General features: G+C 34.9%; 2 protein-coding genes across 6 annotated transcripts; both read right to left on the bottom strand.

The window, feature by feature from the left end:
- Positions 1–178: 178 nt before the first annotated feature.
- EMB1691 (Methyltransferase MT-A70 family protein) lies at positions 179–7,903 on the bottom strand. 2 transcript variants are annotated; one of them, XM_029270530.2, is made up of 7 exons: positions 7,699–7,903; positions 5,163–7,618; positions 4,647–4,730; positions 4,421–4,525; positions 4,182–4,290; positions 1,769–1,920; positions 179–856 (listed from the first exon to the last, which is right to left on the bottom strand). In XM_029270530.2, exons 2-7 carry the CDS (start codon positions 7,536–7,538, stop codon positions 413–415), a joined length of 3,270 nt encoding a protein of 1,089 aa, XP_029126363.1. In that variant the 5' UTR covers positions 7,539–7,618; positions 7,699–7,903; the 3' UTR covers positions 179–412. The 2 variants fall into 2 exon arrangements, with proteins under 2 accessions (XP_029126363.1, XP_082916195.1); XM_083060069.1 differs by having other exon boundaries at positions 5,163–7,903.
- Positions 7,904–9,670: 1,767 nt separating this feature from the next.
- Positions 9,671–18,452, bottom strand: LOC109816322 (protein DETOXIFICATION 35). 4 transcript variants are annotated; one of them, XR_002241248.3, is made up of 9 exons: positions 15,372–16,920; positions 14,153–14,778; positions 13,472–13,528; positions 13,032–13,270; positions 12,816–12,934; positions 12,392–12,478; positions 11,920–12,122; positions 11,348–11,464; positions 9,671–9,867 (listed from the first exon to the last, which is right to left on the bottom strand). XR_002241248.3 is itself a non-coding variant. In XM_020381291.3 (9 exons), exons 3-9 carry the CDS (start codon positions 15,645–15,647, stop codon positions 12,045–12,047), a joined length of 1,482 nt encoding a protein of 493 aa, XP_020236880.1. In that variant the 5' UTR covers positions 15,648–15,735; positions 17,652–17,736; positions 18,296–18,448; the 3' UTR covers positions 11,784–12,044. The 4 variants fall into 4 exon arrangements, 3 of the variants coding, with proteins under 3 accessions (XP_020236880.1, XP_020236867.1, XP_082916194.1); XM_020381291.3 differs by lacking the exons at positions 9,671–9,867; positions 11,348–11,464 and adding exons at positions 17,652–17,736; positions 18,296–18,448 and having other exon boundaries at positions 11,784–12,122; positions 15,372–15,735; XM_020381278.3 differs by lacking the exons at positions 9,671–9,867; positions 11,348–11,464 and adding an exon at positions 18,296–18,452 and having other exon boundaries at positions 11,784–12,122; positions 15,372–15,735.
- Between the last annotated feature and the right edge of the window lie 626 nt (positions 18,453–19,078).

Here is a 19,078-nt window from a genome sequence, read left to right as displayed (position 1 = left end):
TGTTTTGTTAATAATTCCGACACCTTATTGGCGGTTCTGTTTTGAAATTGATTCATTTTACACAACGTATTACGGTTCAATCTACCGTTTATTACCCTCTAAAAAACCCTCCAGTTTACTAATTCATCAGTTTAGTTTTAGACTTCCAAATGGATAACCTTGCGATTATGCTCCATCATTACCACCGGAAATATACGAATTGAAATTATATTCTAGGCATTCGACAAAATAATACATGAAATGTAGCTAATTTTACAGTAATCCGACGCCGCCTTTTATTCCCCTGGTTAAGCAATGCAATCGCCAATGCTACCCAAAAGAATGAATAGACAAAATGAGAATAATTTTCTTCCCATTTATATTGGCGGGGAAAAAAATTACACAAAAAGTCATGCAACTTTAACCAGTTATGCTACAACATATTCATTTGTCTGTATGAATCAAAATCTAGATAGCTTGCTGCCGCTGGTCCGTGAAACCCGTACATATCCATTACTTTATCATCTGTAGGCAGTACAGAGCCTTCACGTCCCTTGAAACCCTCCATAGGTGAAGCCCAATGGGCTGGTGTAGAAGGGTTTGAGCTAGATGCGTCTTGATTGATGCCGAGCGCAGTTGGGTTCTGCGGGGAATTCCCGGCAGGCCTTCTGTTTGATGCGCTAGGAGTCGTCAAAGAAATGGTTACTGATTGCTGCTGCTGCTGCATTTGTTGCTGGTTCTTCATTGGTGACTTTGGCCTAAGAGCCTCTATATCAGGAGTAGTCACCACCAGATGAGGTGCCTCCGGAGGTGGATTTCTTCCCCCACCTCCCTGCCAAACTTTCCCATCTTTGTCAGCAAAACTTTTCACATATGCCTGAATTTATCCAAATCCAATCAATATGTCAGGTGGGCACAGATAATCAGAGCATCAATAAACGGAGAAAATATCGAGTACAAACTTTTCTATTGGAGCCAACAGATTGTATACCCAACCAAGATAGAATAAAAATCTTAAAGGCTGAAGGAAATAAAAGCAAGATAACAAACGCATTATTATCAGACAGGCTTCAAAAACTTCTATTATCGAACCCCGAGTGTTTGGTCAGAAAGTAGGCTAGAAGAATGCTTAAGATATGAGCTTAAGCATAACGGATAGCATCCAACGACAAAAAACAACGTGGTTAAGTTTATTAAAAAAAATTACTCAGTAATTGGCTACTAGACTCTGGTTAATTAAATGAATGTTTGCTGACCAATTCTGATCTGTATGTTATAATGGTACAACTCCACCTGTGCCACAATGGCAGCTAATGTGGGAGAAAATTTCCCAAGAATTTAATTCTATTAGAACCTTATTTTTTCTTCAACTCTTTCAAATTTGGTGCATGATAAAACCTCATTCTCGGCTACTTCAGACACAGAAAAATGGTATAGGGATAAAGTTTCTGATATGCACCTACCAGCCACTAAGCCAATGTTTTCAATGGGATAGAGCCACGGCCAAAATAACCAAATTAAAAATGGAGGACTAACTGCTCTAATATATTTTCTAGAATTTAGCCTGTGATGAGAAAACTGTTCTCAGAATACATTGTCATAATATCCTACAAGGAACAAAGAAGATGCTGCCAAATTTACTCAACTTCTAAAGAAAGAAAAATACATGAAAGTAGTGTATTAACATAAATTAAAGGGTTGGTTAAAAAAAAAACATAAATTAAAGGGAGATAAGATTCAACTTTGATGTCATATAGGCATACTTATACTAGCATTTCAAATTTCTTACCTCTTTATTAAAATTTGAAGATGACAATTCTTTACCAACAGTAAGCCAACCGGCTCGAATATTATGGTCTTCACCAAACAGTTCTAGTCTCCTCCTTCCAAGGGCAAAGTGCTCAATAATCCTATACATATCTTCAGGCTTTTGTGTTGAACCTGCAAGATTTAAGCAAGAATTTGAAGATACATTTTATTCTTGGTATGAAAACACAACAATTTTATAACAGCTATAAGAAGCCCAAGCATTTTATATTCTTAATCAGCTTTTACATCATTCTGGTTTTCCAGTTTATGGGTGCATTTGGAAGAACTTATTTGGGCTTATCTTATGACATAAACATGTGTGCAAGTGTGTGGAAAAACTTAAAAAAATAGCTTATGATGTCCATAGGATGTGGGGGGTGTTAGATGAGGAAGTGGATTCAGAAAAATATCCAATGCCGAGTAACAAGAAAAAATGAAGGGCACTGCTTCAAGTGTAATGAGAAATTCGGCCTAAAACATGTATGCAAGTACGAATAATTTAATTTGATGGAGGTGGAGACTGAGGAACCATATGAAGAACAAGGAGAGGAGCTCCAAGATGGCGAGAAAGAGGTTGCGGATAAACCCCTACATCTATCCCTTCAAAGCATCATGGAAATGACATCCAAGAAGACCTTAAAATTATGGGGTCCTTTGAAAGATAAGCAAGTGGTGGTGCATCCAAAAATTTTAATACAGCAGGGTTGGTGCAAAAAGTTGAATTACAAGTAACTGATACTCGTGAATATTGGGTGGAGGTAGGGGATGGATGAGCATAAGATCAAGTGTATAGGGGTTATTATGCAGATACAGGGCAAGCAGATTGTGCCGGAATTCTTTCTATTCAGCTAGGGAGGAACAGTCATGATCCTTGGGCTACATTGGTTGGAAGGGTCGGGGCAAGGGAAATTTGGGTGAATTTTAGAGAGCTAACCATGAAGATTCAGGTGGCAAGTCTAAGTGTCATTCTTAAGGCAGATTCTTCCTTATGTTGATCAGCAGCATCTTTAAAACATGTATAACATCCTACAAGATGAAGGACAAGGGTTCTATGTGGAGTACAATCTTGTGACAAAAATACCAAACGAAGAGCATACAGTGCAGTCTAAACTAGAAGAGGTTTAGCACCTATTTGAAGAGATTCTCTGAAAACACCAGAGGCTGCCACCAAAGAGAAGACATGATCATGCCATTCTATTGAAAGAGGGAGACTCAATTCATACTGTCCAACCCTACAGGTATAAATTTTTAATCACTATAAAACACAATGGGGTTATAAATTTTTAAAATCCCTAAAATGAGCAAATTTTTGTTTTAGCTCTAAATAAATTTCTTTAATTTTCAACCTCCAAAATTTGATATTGCTTTTTTGGTTCCCTTTAAAATAAGCAAATTTTGGTATAGGTCCTAACAAATTTTTTTCTTTGGTTTCCATCCCTTCAAAATTTGAAATCATTGTTTTTATTCCATAGCATTGATTTTGGGACAAATAAATGACATTATTTTAGGAATCAATTTTTTTAGTCACGAGTTGCATGTTGACACAACACATGCACTATTGTGTGCCATTTGGGAATCAGGATGACTACATGATTGAATACATAAGCAGTTTAACTGATGTCATATGACGGTAGGGAAAAAAGTATTGATTTTAGATTTTAAACAGTTGAAAACCAAAAGAAAAACTTATATTGAAACCAAACCAAAATTTGTTGATTTTACAAAGACCAAAAACATATTTAACCCAAAAAAAAAGGAGATGGTAAAAATTGTGAAGGAAATGTTGAGTGATATAATTATTACACCAAACATCAATCCCAAAAAACACAAGTCAGAGAAAAAGATGGAGGATGGAGATTCTACACTGATTATATAGCCCAAACCAAGGCCAAGGTACCCAACAAATTCCCAATTACAACAATAGATGAATTATTGGATTGTCGGAGGAGCCACTATTTTTTCTTTCAAATCTGGATTTCACCAGATCAGAATGCAGGAGGGAGACATCTACAAAACAGCATTCAGGGGGTGGAGACCATGTGCTAAGGAGACCAATATAACTCACAGTAATGAGTTGAGCAAACAGAGGACAGTGCCCAAAAAATAGTTGAAAACTTGGTTTTTGACTAAACTGTTGTTTCATCCTCATCTATATAGTCAACCACACCTAATGAGTAAATGATTTTATTCTTACCTATTTCATTCTTTTGTAGCTTATACCTATTTCATCTTTAGATTAAATATCAACAATAACAAAAGCATTGTACTAATAAATGAGGACAATAAATATTAAGCCCCATAAAGAGAATAGCACGTGTGTGAGTGTGGAGAGGAAATTAAAGTATTAAGATATTAAGATTGTTTATTTTATCAGCAAAATTGATAATACTAACCATAAGGAGGTTCTTCAGCAATAATGACATCAGTGTCAATATTGGCATGAATTATATGGCCATCAGTACTTCGACGAACAGTTCCTTTTATGCCCATCAAGCAGTGTTCCTTCAACATTAAATAAAAAGTTTAATGAAGGGGTTACATTTACTTAATATCAAAATAACTATATATAAATAAGCTCAGATGTTGAAATGAAGCTGTGCACTGCTTGTACATGAGACAAATTTTAACTTACCTTTGAATGTTGAAATAAAGTGTGTGAATCATGCCGCAGGCCTGGAGTTGCATTACTTTTGTTTGTCTTTACCCAACATATATCTTCACACCTGCGAAATCCCCACTGTAGAAACCCAGCCCCAACCCCATAAAGAGAAAAGCAGACAAAAATAGGATATGATAAGAACCATAACCAACTATTAAAGCTAAATCCCATAGGAAAAATCAATATACAGATAGAATACCTTTTTCAGGCATTGACGACCTTGTTCAAGACCTACACCGTCACCCACCCAAAGGAAGATGAAAGAAGGCGTATCTGCTATAGCCTTACAAAAGAAGCCAAACAAATGAGATGACTAATTCAAAAGATAACAATACTATGCACTTATACAAGGAAAGCAAAACGAAGAAAACATTATATAGTAATATATAACACAAACTAATATATGCAACTAACTTTTAAAGTGGCTCTGATGAGGATAGATCATTATATGATGAGAACCACTAGAAAAAATGCCCTTTATTAGGTAAGCAAAGGCTTTAATACCAAACATACCCTTGCTGCTTCACCACTTTTAATCTTATCCTTTATTAAACCATAGGCCATAGGGTACTCAAATAATTTGTAATTAGCCCAACCAGTTTACTCATAACCATAAAGGCTTTAATTTTCATTTGAAACCTAAGCAGGATGGAAATTCTTAGAGTGAAACAAGTCTAACAAAACAATGGGCGGCACAAACAGAATAATAGCTTACCTCAATCTTGAGATTCATTATTTCTTCAAATGTCCAGTACTCCATGTGGTCAGCAACGCCAGGGGCACGGTGCACATATTCCTCCCATGGGGGATCTACAAGAATCACATCAAATTTCGTTCCAAAGAACTCTGGAGATAGTTCAAACTCTTTCAGGTCACACTTATAATACATGGGAGCAGATGCAGAATTTGCCACAATCTCATCCTTTTTCTGTATAAGCTCTCGAAGCTTAGGGTAATCCTCTACAACATTTGTGAGCTCAAGCTCCCTAATGAAATTCTGTGGCCGCATACCAGTGTCAACAAAATTTTGAGAATAATCATTCTGTTCACCTCTGGAAGGAGCTTTACCAAGAGCTCCACTTTTAGGAGGAACCCATCCCCCTTGAGTTTTATCAGGTGGGGCTCCTCGAGTCATTGATCCTGTGGGATTAAAACCAGGAGTAGAAATGTTGGGGGGAATTCCCCTTCCAGAGCCTGATTGGTTATAATACATTGCAGGATTTGGTGGGTTCCCTATATTAGCAGCATTAAATCTTGGACCTGAAGGACCTGGGGGTACAGGAGACACTGCAGGCGGAACACCTATCATATTCATATCAACTCCTCGAGCTCCAGGCCAGACAGCTGGATTAAATGGTGACATGAAGACCCCAGGGGAAATTGGTGGACCGGGAGCAGGTGACATGCCATGTGAAAGAGGCTGCATTGGCCCAGGCGGCGGCATCCCAAGAGGTCCATAGGGTGATCCCATCATTGGCATTGGCATTGCAACCTGCTGATTGTCTCTCCCAGTGGGCCTCATCCTTCCTCCTCTACCAACCCTGTTCCCTTTAATTCCTTGTGGACCAGCTCTATTAAAGGAACCGGAGTCCAGGTTTCCATATTGAGGTTGTGAGCCTCCACTACTAGAACTTTGGCCACCAGTACTGCGAGCAGATGCAGCACCTTTCTGACCTCTTCCTCTTCCACCATAAAAATCATAGTCATCATCAGCATATCTCTCCTTCAGATCATCACCAGGTGTCCCAGACCCAGATAAATCACTCTTCCTTGTTCTTTCCTCCTGATGATATGCCCATTCTTCATCATTAGCACCTGACTTAGTATTGTACTGCTGATGAGCTTCAGTTCTCTTGGGATGGTTGGACATAGATTCCGATTTCCCATAGTCATAAAACTTGGTCTGGATTTCTATCACATCATAATTGTCATTCGAAATCCCATACTTTGTGGATGTTTTAACAGCTTCCCCCCTGCTGACGTCTTTTCTACCACCAAACCGTCCATGAGGCCTTTCATTGTCCATCCTCTCATAACCATGCCTAGGCAACTCCCAATCTCTGCTGTCATCAAAAGCACTCTCCTCATTTTTTGAATCTTTGTCGGCATTACCCGGCTGCCTCCTTTTCCAGCTTTCTTTAGAACTTTCCCTATCCTTCCTCCTGTCATTCCAAGTATCATCTTTTCCTTTGGATCTATCATCCTTATATCCATCACTTTCATTCTCCTTCCTCTTAAAGCTACCACTTCTTTCATAATCCATCTCAGAGTTCTCCAAATCTTGATGGCGTTTTCCACTCCTCTCCGGCGTCCTCGACCTGTTCGAGTTCCCAGTTTCCCTAGCACTCTTATCCCTAACCCGCACATGTCCATCCTCCTCCACATTCGAGGACCTATCCCAGGTTTCAGCCACATCATAACCAGCAGCATTCCTGTGGTGCCTGGGCTTCTCAACCCGATCCTCACGACCAACATCCCCCACCGACTCCGACTTACCCTTACTCTTCCCTCTCTCAGAATCACCTCTTCTATCATCCTTACTATTAGACTTCACAACTCTATCACCACCAGAGGCCTTACTCTCCCCATGCTCACTCCTAGCAGATCCACTCTTCTCCCTATCCCTAGAACTGTCGCGCTTATCCTGCGCCCTCCTCACACTAACAGCATCAACCTCATCCCACTTCCTCCTCGAACTCCTGGCCGGCTCACCCTTGTCCCGGCCACCACCGCCTTCGCCCTTACCATCATCCTTGCCGGCGACACTCGCGCCGTGCAAATCGGCGTCGCCGTCACGCTTCCTCGCAATCTTATCGGAACCATCCAATTCCCCATCCTCGTACCAACTGCTCAACTTCTCCAGCGTGCTCTCCTCCTGCCTCTTCTTCGCCCCCTGCTTGGAGCGCGAATCGTAATCGTCGCTATCGGTTCTGCTGGAACGCTTCCTCCTGGCGCTTCCGTCGGAACCCTCGCCCTCGTCCCCATTGCTGCCGAACTTTCTAGACCTATCTTTCCTCTTGTCGCTAAACTCCCAATCCTCGTCGTCCCTCTCGCGTTTGGAGAAACCGCGACCACTGTCGCTCGAATCCATTGCAAACTACTGAAACCTAACCTCAATGCGATTCTCTAGAAGGTTCTCGAGGGCGCGAATGAATTGGCCCAAACTACTGACTGATTTGTATGGGGACACGGAAGGAAATATGAGTTTAGTTATTTGAAGAAAATTGAGATGGGAAAAACGAAGGGATTACCGGCGAAGGAGAATGGAGTGTATTGACAGTGGGTGGCGAGCAGAGAGGAGAGAGGGAAAGAAGAAGAGGCTCTTTTCACTTCCTCTTTACCAACGATTCGGCGTCGGAGGCTCTTCGCGGAATCTGAAAATTGCAAAACTGCTTTGGGTTGGGCCGGCCCGGGCCTAGTACCCTAAACTCACGCTTTTCTACCCGGCTTTTGCATCAAGAGCATGCTCCTTTTCTTTTTAGCATTTCTGTAATTGTTAAATACATCTCCCTAAACTCCCAAGCATACTCTCCATTTATTTTTTTCGAAAATGTCTCTTATAACAAATTAATGGCTTGTTTGTTTAAAATTTATTTTCTCATAAAATTATTTTTTAACAAAATAAATAAATTTATTTTTTATGTATTTGTCTAAATTTGTTTCTAAATAAATATTTTTTTATTTTTTACTAAACAACTCTTATTTACTTTTTATAGGAGTACTTTTTTATAAACATTTTTTAAGTTTAAATAAATAACTTAATATCCAAATTAAATATTTTTTGTTTCCTACCTTATTTAATAGATTCAATTTTATTTTTTTATATCTCAAAATAATATTATATAGTCTTTTTTATCTAATTGAAACTAATAACATTAATTATTTTGCCACAATGAAAAAATATATGTATTTTTATGTGACACGTGTGCACAAATTCAAAGTTGTTAGTCTCAATTAAATGAGGAAAAAAAATCATATTGCACCTCTCTTATGTTATTCTCATTAGTGCAAGACAAAGTTGTGAAATATTTTTAAAAAGGTCATATTTTTCAAATTCATATTTTTAGGTTAGTTATTTTATCTATAATTATATTTTATCTTTAATCATATTCTTCACATTATGTATTTGATAGAATATTTGTATTGTTCATATGATTGTAAATTTATTTAAATATAATTGATCTTAAAGACAAAAATCAAGAAAATAAATTATAAGAATATTTTTACAATAATATAGAAGACATTATTAGATAAACAAACTTTTTCCTCACCAGAAGTAGAAAAATAGTGTAACAATGAAAACAAAATAATACTTTTCTCACTAGAAGTGAGAAAATGGTACAAGAAGTGAAAAAATTATTTGAAAATTGAAAAAGAAAATAATAGATAAAGTAATAAATGTGATATAAATATACTATATTATGTTTGGTCCTTCAATATAAATAAAAGCTCTACTAAAAGTGAAATAATTTTGTCAAGATTATATTTATAATGTTGAATGATATTTGGTATAAGAATTGTATATAGTGAAGTGATCCTTAAACTTATTTAGGTTTTTGTGTGATTTCTTAAAAGAATTATGAGTACTCTTACTTTTTAATTTGATATTTTTAATATACTATATATTATGTTTAGTCCTTCGATATGAATAAGAGAACCACCAGAATTGAAATAATTTTGTTAATATCATAATTATAATGTTTAATGATACTTGTGATAAGGATTGTGCACATTGAAGTGATCCATAAACCTATTTAGATTTTTGTGTAATTTTTTTGAAAAGGTTATGAGTACTCTTACATTTTTAATTTGATATTATTCATAATTAAATCGATTGAAATTAATAATTAACTTGTTATATAATTGAATTCTTTTATTATGTTATTAAATCTTAAAGTATTTGGCATTAAATATCGATAGATATAATACTATTTGTTTTGATAATATTATACGTCTATTATTTAAAATAATAGGAATCAATGCATATCAATCATAATCATCCAATTAATATTTGATTATATATGATTTGTATAATAATAATAAAATTTAATAAAAATATGACTAGTTTTTATTTCCTTTGTTAGATACAACTTTTACAGAAGAATAATTTCCTTGATTTTTTAGCATTTTTCCCCTTAAAGTTAGTGACTTTATCCATAAATCTCCTATGTAACGACCCGGCTGGTCACTATACCCGGCACAACACACTAGAAACACCGCACAGAAAAGAACAACTGTATACATATAGAGTCTAGAATATACATATACATGATCCAATATGAAACAGAGTTAAAGTGTACCAAAAAGAAATACAATCATATGCTAGTGTCCCAAGTAGCTCAACAACAAAAGAATCATAACAGAGATCAGCTCCACCGGTCTGCTGAAGACTCACCACAAGACTCCCACTTATCCCTGCTCTGCTCCCATACATAGTATGATCATTGCAGTCCAAACATCATGGAAACAACACAAGGGTAAGCTAGTGTAATTAAAAATCAACATGCAAATATATATCAATATGATAAACAACCGCTACAGCTATCAGCACACCTGTACAGCTTATACCACTCACAGCACGCAACAATGTCAGCACCGTAATGCGACAATATCAGCACTGCTCAACAGCAATAACAACACCACTCAAGTGGCTATAACAGCACCGCAAAGCGGCAACAACATCACCGACTTAGCGGTTATCACAGCACCACATATGTGGCTAATAACAGCACCGAATTAACGGCTATAATATCACACCACTCAGCACAACACAACACAACACAGCACATCACAACACAGCACAACACAGCAATTCAACATACTTATTTTCACGATTCAGCCCAACACTCTATATAGTTCCACCATACTATAAAGTTTTACATTTTAATTCATCAGTTCCAGCTCAACAATATATCCCTATTACAGTCTCGCATCATTTTCTCAGTACTATCACCTAGTCATCACAGCATGTTCATCAAATATAACGTAGTTCAACATATAACATCATTGACTAACAATCTCAGCACAATTCAACAGCCAACATCATATATCTCAATAGCTCCTTTCGCGCTCGGCGCACTCGAGGTCGCGCCCAGCGCAGCTCAACCCGAGAGCACCAGGGGCCATTGCGCCCAGCGCCAGAGTACTCGCGCCCGGCGAGACTCAACCCGAGAGTCCAAGGCTCTCACGCGCCTGACGCAATTCCAAATTGCGCCCAGCGCCTGCCAGACAGAGACTCTAAGGAGTCTCATGCGCTTAGCGAGGCCTAACCCGCGCCCAGCGTGGGAAAGGTAGAGACCTACCAAGGTCTCGCGCCCGGCGCAATTCGCATTGCGCCCAGCGCCCTCTTGGCAGAGACCCCCAAGGAGCCTCCGCGCCCAGCGAGTCCAAACGCGCGCCTAGCGCGGCACCATAGTACCCCAAACATGTCACCATTGATATCGCGCTCGGCGCAGCCCAAGTCTCGCCCAGCGCGAGCCAACCAGAGACTCCCATTTGCAAGCTCGCCCGGCGCACACAGCTTTGCACCCGGCGGGCTTGCCTAAATAGAGTCTCCTGGTGGTCGCGTGCCCGGCGCGAAGAACAGCGCCCAGCGCGAACTCATCAGTAACTCTTCCCAAGTTCAAAAAATTTCCAAAATCTGCAAAACTTAACATCAAATTCACATGCAAACGGTTCAAAGTGTCACATTTTCATCAAGGAATTCGAAAGTACCAACTTTATGTGCATGCAACAACAAATCAAAGAAAATCCCAAATTTTTGACTCACAACCCCACAAAACCCAAAACCCCCAAATTTCAGCAACTCAACCAAGCAAAATCTAACACCAGCAGCCAAATGAGGTTCTAAACTCCCCTTTTTCTAGCCAAAAACACAGCAAGATTACTAACTTCCCTTACCTCGGTTTGAAGATCCGAGCTTCGGGAAGGAAAATGAAGAAGAAGACGAAGAAGAGCTTGAACGGGAAAAAAAAGAACGCCCACACCTCAGCAACTCCAAACTCTAAGAATCAACACCTTCAAACCAAGGTCACCACAAGGAATCAGGAATTGATGGGGAAGAAGAGTGTAAGAGAGTGAGAATGAGTTGAGAGTTGAGAGGAAGAAATGAGATATCAGCCACGGGTCTCACATCCTAACTATAAATTTTTGACTTACAAAAAATTAAATCTCTGATTTACAAGAAAAATTTGAATCCCTTAAATATTTCAACAATTATTTTATGCTAGAAATAATTTTAATTATCTACTCTAGTCGTGCATACATGTATAAGTTCATCTCCAATTCTTGGTCCTTTAATACAATAATATCGAATAAAAAAATGCACCCACAAAAGTAGAAGAAATGGATGTTTTTCATTTTTCACTAAGATGTTCGATAAGTATAAAAAATAAAAAAATAAAAAAAAACATGAAAAGCTAATTGGGAAAAAAAAAACTAAGTCTTTTCATCTTTGCTTAATTGAAACATACCAAAATTACAGTGCAATATAAACCGAATGAATTTGTGAGACCACTGGCCATAATTTCACCAAGAACTAAAAAAAAAAAAAAACGAATTTGAGGATTTGACTCAAGGAGGTGGATGGTATGTAAGATTATGTAGAATCCCCCATCTTATCAATATTAATGTCTTGTCCACCCCATATTCGCATGCGTTCAGATGTTTGTTCCACCTACAATGGAGAAGAGTAAAATGACTAAGAGCAACTACAATATATGAATTCATTCAAAACTTATTAATACATAAATGCAAAGCATGGAACACCCTCCACGACAATTTTTTTTTTCTTGCAATTAAATTATTATCAACTGCACTAAAAAAAATTATGTTTTTCCTTTTAATATTTTAAAAAGTTATTGTGAATGCAAAATATCACTTTTCTATGGTACTAGAAGTAACATGCCTACAAAGATTTCAGAAAGAATGATAAGCATTGCCTACCTCTTTATTCCAATTGGTTTTGTAAAGTATGACCAACAGCATCGAGGTCTGGAGAAAAATTCCACATATCATACCACCCCAAAGTCCCTAAATGGGAAAAAAAATCATAATCATTAGGGAGAATTGTCCTTTCTCTCTTTCTCTCCTTTATATTTGCATTTCCTTTTTTTTTCTATCTATAGAACAATTAATGAGTATTGGAAAAGATTCAATTATCAAAAACAAAAATTTAAAGAAGTATCAACATACACATACAGTTTTTTACTCAACAGTAAACAGTTATACATCAAAAAGCATTTTTTATTATTTTCCTTGTCTAATTTTTACATATCAAAATAGAAATAAGTTGACAATTTTTACTAAATATATCAATTTTATGAAAGGAGAATTTAATGGAAATACAAATAGAGTAGTAGTATATTACCTCAACTCCCAAATTTTCTGTATAACCAAGAATGAACCCTAGTGGAAGCCCAAATAAGTAATAACAACCTATGTTGATATAGGCCACCAGGGCCTGCCACCCACCTCCAACTGCAACACCTGTAGGAACGATTTCAAAGTTGTTAATAGGACAAGGAAAATGGATGAATTGTTACCTTTCATAAAGTAGACAAGGAAAATGATAATCAATTTGTACCTGAGATTACAGGTTGAACACTGTTAAGAACCATTGTCACAGCAAGGAGGAATCCTAGTTTGGAAACGGCCTCATGCAAAACCTTGCTGTTTGTAAAAATGATGGCAAAATAGTCTTTAGTCACCAAAACAATAGCCATGAAAATGATTCCCAAAAGAAGTGACTGAAACACTATCACGTAGACAGAGTATTTGGCAGCTCTTGGACGTCCAAGCCCAAGTTCATTGGAAACTCTGACACTGAAAATAAGAAGAAAAACATAAATGAACCATACAATAGCAGAAAAGCTGCAGTGCAACTAACCAATACTAACAATGTGAAGTTGTCAACATATTTTCTAAAGTAGACGCACAAAAATCAAACCCAATACAAGCAACTTTTATATTTATTAATCAAAAAATGGGATAAACAATAACAAGACATTAATTTTGGATCCATACCTGACAGCTGCATTTACTCCAATAAAGATCATGCTTTCCCACCCGTTGATATTCATGCTATAAAACATCATTGAATGTATTAGCAAAAAGGTTACCATACATACATTATATGAATAAATTAAATACAAATGCATAACTATGGACTATTAATCAGATGGAAGAATGAATTACAAGGTTGTGTGAATTACTAGTATAATCAATACATCTAGCAAAATCACTAAAGAGGTATTGTAATTGAGTTTATTCCCTTTATTATATTCCTTGGTTTTAATTTTGACCTTACTCAACTCACTCACTTTATCACTATTTGATGTCAATATGAAAATTGTTTTAGGAAAATGACAGTGACAGATACAAAGTTGCCTGGGAATAAACTCGTTAGTTATTTAACTTGATATTAATTGCATGATAGAATGTACTTTTGTTCCCTCGATAATCTCAAACTCTTGGATGCAAGGAATTACACAAAGTGAAATGATTTTAAGATTTCTTATTTCATTTAAACCATATACTTGGATTTATATCTATGCAAACCACTGATAAAAAATAATCTATGCAAAGTTCATTTAACATATCCTTTTATGTATATCAATGCAAAATGCAACATACACATGTCACTCTAATTAGTTGGGACTACTTGGCCTTTTTTACTTGTGTATGGGGATGAAAGTATGATCATACCATATAGAGAGAGAATCAACAGCAATCACTGCATTATTAAGGTGGCCAGCAAGAACAATGACGCTCATCATATACCAAACTTCAAGACAAAGCATCACAGCTGATGCAAGAGAAAGCCTAACAAAGGCCCAAATATCCTTGAAAGCCAACCATGTCAATCCATTCCATCCATCCTTACACCAGAACACAACATAAACAAGTTGAGATATTGTAATCCCCCAACTTGTTATATCAAATGCCAAAGCTGCACCAGTTAAGCCTAAACCCAACACATAGATTAAGACCCATAGCATCCCAATGTGCAAAATTAAAGCCACCAACCCAATCCATGCAATGACGTTAACCTTGCTCTGAGCTTGAAGGAACTTTTGTGTTGGAAAGTTGAAGGGAAGGGAAAGAAATTGCGGAATTACTAAAACAGAGAAACTCCCAGCAAGATCAGCTATATCCGCTTGTTGACCAATAAGCTTCAAAATGGGAGCAGCAAAAATGTATATTGGCAAGAGCAAAATACTGGTCATGAATAAAATTACCCACGAGCGTTGCATATAAACACCAAGCAAATGAATCTGCCCAGCTCCATAAGCTTGGCCGCAAAGCGTCTCAGTTGCACTCCCCATCCCAAGCTACATGTTTTTTTAAATACCATTAGATTATGTTCAAACATTATATTAAAAAGTACAATTTGGCTTTCATAGCACAAGCAAGTTTTCTTGCAATATCCTTTCAGATATACACAACACAAAACCACTTTTTTCTTGCTTATATTACAAAAATAAAACAATTAAAACTCAAAAACCCATAACCCCTAGAATAAATCTTTATCCATAAGATTAAAATAGTAACAAACATTTGCCTAGTTTCACCTTAAATTTTTTTAAGAAAGTATATTTGAGTATAATTCAATCTTACAAAATCAGTTTATAAGATGAATTATACTTTGTTCTACATTTTTACATACATCACTAGGCACCAGAAATCTCTACCAAAACCCCCTTTTTTTTTTCTTTTTTCTTTTTTTTCTGTATGAGACTGCATGTATCTTTTTATAGGAGGTCATTCTTGCTCAAGTTGGGTGTCACAATCTAGATAGTGATTTTGATAGAAAAAGAGAGGAAATGAAAAACAATTGAAAGTGTAAGTCATGAATAAACATGAGAGTAGCAAAAGAACATAAATAGACAGATGGGGTGAGAAGTTTTGTAGAGAAGAGACAAACCATGAAGCCAAAAGCAAAAGTGCCGATGACAGAGTTAATAAGAGAGACAGCAGAGAGCTCAATGTCGCCGAGGTGGCCAACGAAGATGTTGGTGACGGAGTTGACACCGAATTGGCACCAAATGTTGAAAACAATGGGCAACGCAATCTCCCACATTCTCTTGGTTTCAATCCAGAAAACCTCCCTCGCCTCCTTCCACTCTTTCACCGCCGGGTAGTCCTTGTTCTCCGTCGTCCCTGCGCCTCCTAGCAGGGGAGCGTCCATCTCAACCACCATACACGTGGAAGCCTCTAAGGGCTGTTAATTAGTTGCACACACTCTCACGATCTCAAATCTCACACACTCGTGCCTACACCTCCAAAATCTATTGTACACAAATTATTAACATTGCAAAAATTAATCAAGTTCAGGACTCTCGTGGATTTTTTTTAGTCTTGGTATAAAAATATCGCAGCGTCCTCGGATTAACTTTCGGGGAAACTTGAGGTTATCTTTTTCCAACCATTGTATTTTACAATTTTGTAACATAACATCTAATTCTTTTCATCTAAACAAGTACTTTACTCCAAAGTCGATTTTTATTTTTTTAAGGTAAAGGGACGATGTTTCAGTTTAATACAAAAAGAGTCTATCAATTAAAAAAGGTGTTTAAAGAAAACTCGCAGGTGTTATCAAGTACCAACACACTTTTTTTATCATTTTCTTTTTAACATACTTTTTTTAAAGAGTATAAATTCATGGACTTAAAAAATAAAAAATATATGAGTACCCTGTCTAACAAATTTTAGGTTTGGAGTGATTATTTATTTATTTATTTAAGTTTTAAACTCACATAATTAATTAATTCTTTATTTTACTTTTAATTCTAAACAATAAAATTGTTAATTAAATTTAATAACTAAGAAATTTTATCATCTCACTCAGTGATAATCTTCAATCGGTATTTTGTAACATTGTTACAAATTTAATCTAAAAATTTAATTTTAAAAACATTTATAGAAATTGTTAAACCTTCAAAATGATTAATCTTAACTTTAATTTTGTAACTACAAGCAAATAAAAAAAAAAGAGATTATTATTTTTATAATATTATTATATTATTTTATAATACATTACAAATTTATATTAATTTAAATTATTTTAAATATTAGTTTAACGAGTCAGTTGATAAGCCTACAAACCAGTTCGATCTGAGTCTATTTGCCCTATTAGACTTCATAAGACAGACTAAAATAATCTCATTCAATTTAGGTCATCCTTAACACCTAACATATCCTAGTTTTTTAATTGACGAGGCCAATCCATTGAACATGACCTAAATCGATAGGTCTACATATAATTTCACATACTAGTAAATTAATTATTAAAATATAATAAATATATTACTTAATTATTTTAAAAATATATAAATAAAATATTAACATGGTCAAAGTTAAGACATCGACCTTATTAATTTTTTCCCAACCATGGGATTGGATGAGATTCACATATTTATTATAATTAGTATTTTAGTTTGTATATTTTACGAATAAAGTATTTATTATATATAACTAAACTTTACAACAAATTATACATACAAATAATATATTTAAATTATTAAAATTTAATTTTTAAATAAATATGATAAAAAAAATAAATTAGAAAAAAAAATTATAGAAATCTCTAGATCTAAAAATACTTCCAAATAATTCTTAAAATGTTGGTTGTATTTAATATATAGAAATTAAATTATATTATTTTTATTTAATAAAATAGATTACGTGGGAAAGAGAATATTAAAAAGTTTATTACTAATATTTCTTTACTTTTACTTCATTAATGGAAGTTGAAATATGTAATTGTGAGATTTGCTTGCAATTATTGATTTGTGGTTCCTTTTTTCTTATTTAATTATTTATTTTGTCTAATTTTGAAAAGAAGGAAAAGATACAAAACATTATCTTTAACTATCAATCACTTGGGTGTGACGTTTTATCCTTCAAAAAGTGGATATGGTTTAAAAGTTTATATAGTTTTATATTTCAGAAATAGTATATCTAAACTATTAGCTTTTGAGACGTAATAAAATTGTATTTAATATTCTTATTTTACTTTTTTTTTAACATAAACGTGTGATAAGTATTTGAGTAATATATACAAGATATTTAAATTAGAATTATTTTATCGTTATTGTATTTTCTATGAATAAAATAAATATATTTTCATTAAATATCATTAAACATGAAATTATCGATCTCTCAACGTCTCGGGCTACCCCACTGTGCCGTGCGAATGTATTACCTAGCACCAAATCCTTCGATCAATATGGGTAGTTGGGGAGGTTGAAAGGTGGGTTTGAAAACTTAATCGGAGAAAAAATTGGTATCTGAAAGATGAAAATTTATATTATGTGTTAACACGAGATATTTCTAGAGGTATAAAAATAATTATGTCAATTCAAGAGCTGGGATAAAGGTGGTTAACGGATCAAGATAGTACTTCCAATTCATCTGAATTAATTGTAATGAAAATTGAATTATACGATTTTTTCTGAATTAATAATGAGATTAGCCAAAGAAAATAAATAATAATTATTTAAACGAATATACCATTAACAAATTTTAATTAAAATACATCACCCCTTTAATTAGGTTTTCTTTTTATGAATATAGAAAATATTATAAAACGACAACAACGAAGATGAAATTTAAATTCTTATATTCATGTTAATTAACTTCACCTTCAAACTGATCCCAGTTGTTTACCCTTTATGATAAAAAAAATTCAGATACGGCAATTTGCTTGAAAGATGGCTAATGACATAAGATAAAGGAATTGTTGAAGCACGTACGAAAATTTACTCATTGACAAACTGTTAGAAAGCATTTTATTAATGGGAGAATAGGGTGATGGTTCAATAAAAAAGAAAGTCAGAAAATACATACATGATGAAGTAGGTGTTGGCAACTTTCCGGCAACTAACAACAATCTTTCAGGCATGCAGCAAATAAAAAGTAGCAGATAGAGTTAGGGTAATGAAAAACACACAGAGAGAGAGAGAGAAATTCAAGAATGAAGGTAACGTGATGTGTGTGGCAGATTTAAACCCTGGGAAAGGAAAAGAGTCTAGTTTGGTAAAATGAACGATCTAAGATATGCCACGTCATTTTTGTACCTTCTTTATTCATTATTAAATACCAAGATATTTTGTGTCTCTAATAGTTACACACGTACAAATATTAAAAGTTATATATAATTATTTAAAAAATATAAGAAATGTTTTTTTATTTTTTATTTTAAGAAATATAATGATCAACTAAAAAAATGGAAACCAAAAAAGTAATTATCAAAATATATCTTTTTATAATAGATATAAATTATAAAAAATATTTTTTATTATAAAAAATATATTTTTTAAATATAAACAAATTTTAACTATTTCTATTTCATTCAATAATATTTTTTTAGCACATAATTTTTCAATTATAGTACTTCTCTTAATATTTATAATAAAAATAATTTTAAAAAAATTATAAAATTAGTAAAATTTAATCCGAATAACTAGTTTTGTTGATATAGAATGGAGAACAGGATTGGTCCGGCATGATTGGAATTGATAAGTCCTTTTCTTCAATCAAAAGTTAGATGTAAGCTTACCTTGTCCTTTTCAATTCCATTAAGCGCGGTTCACAATTATTTGTTGAAAAAGTTTACAAAATTATAAAAAA

The sequence above is a fragment of the Cajanus cajan genome, chromosome 7 (assembly GCF_000230855.2).
Source record: "Cajanus cajan strain Asha chromosome 7, NIPB_CcT2T_4, whole genome shotgun sequence".
Taxonomy (NCBI): domain Eukaryota; kingdom Viridiplantae; phylum Streptophyta; class Magnoliopsida; order Fabales; family Fabaceae; genus Cajanus; species Cajanus cajan.
Note: the sequence above shows the minus strand (reverse complement) of the source record. Positions and strands in the feature narration are given on the sequence as shown.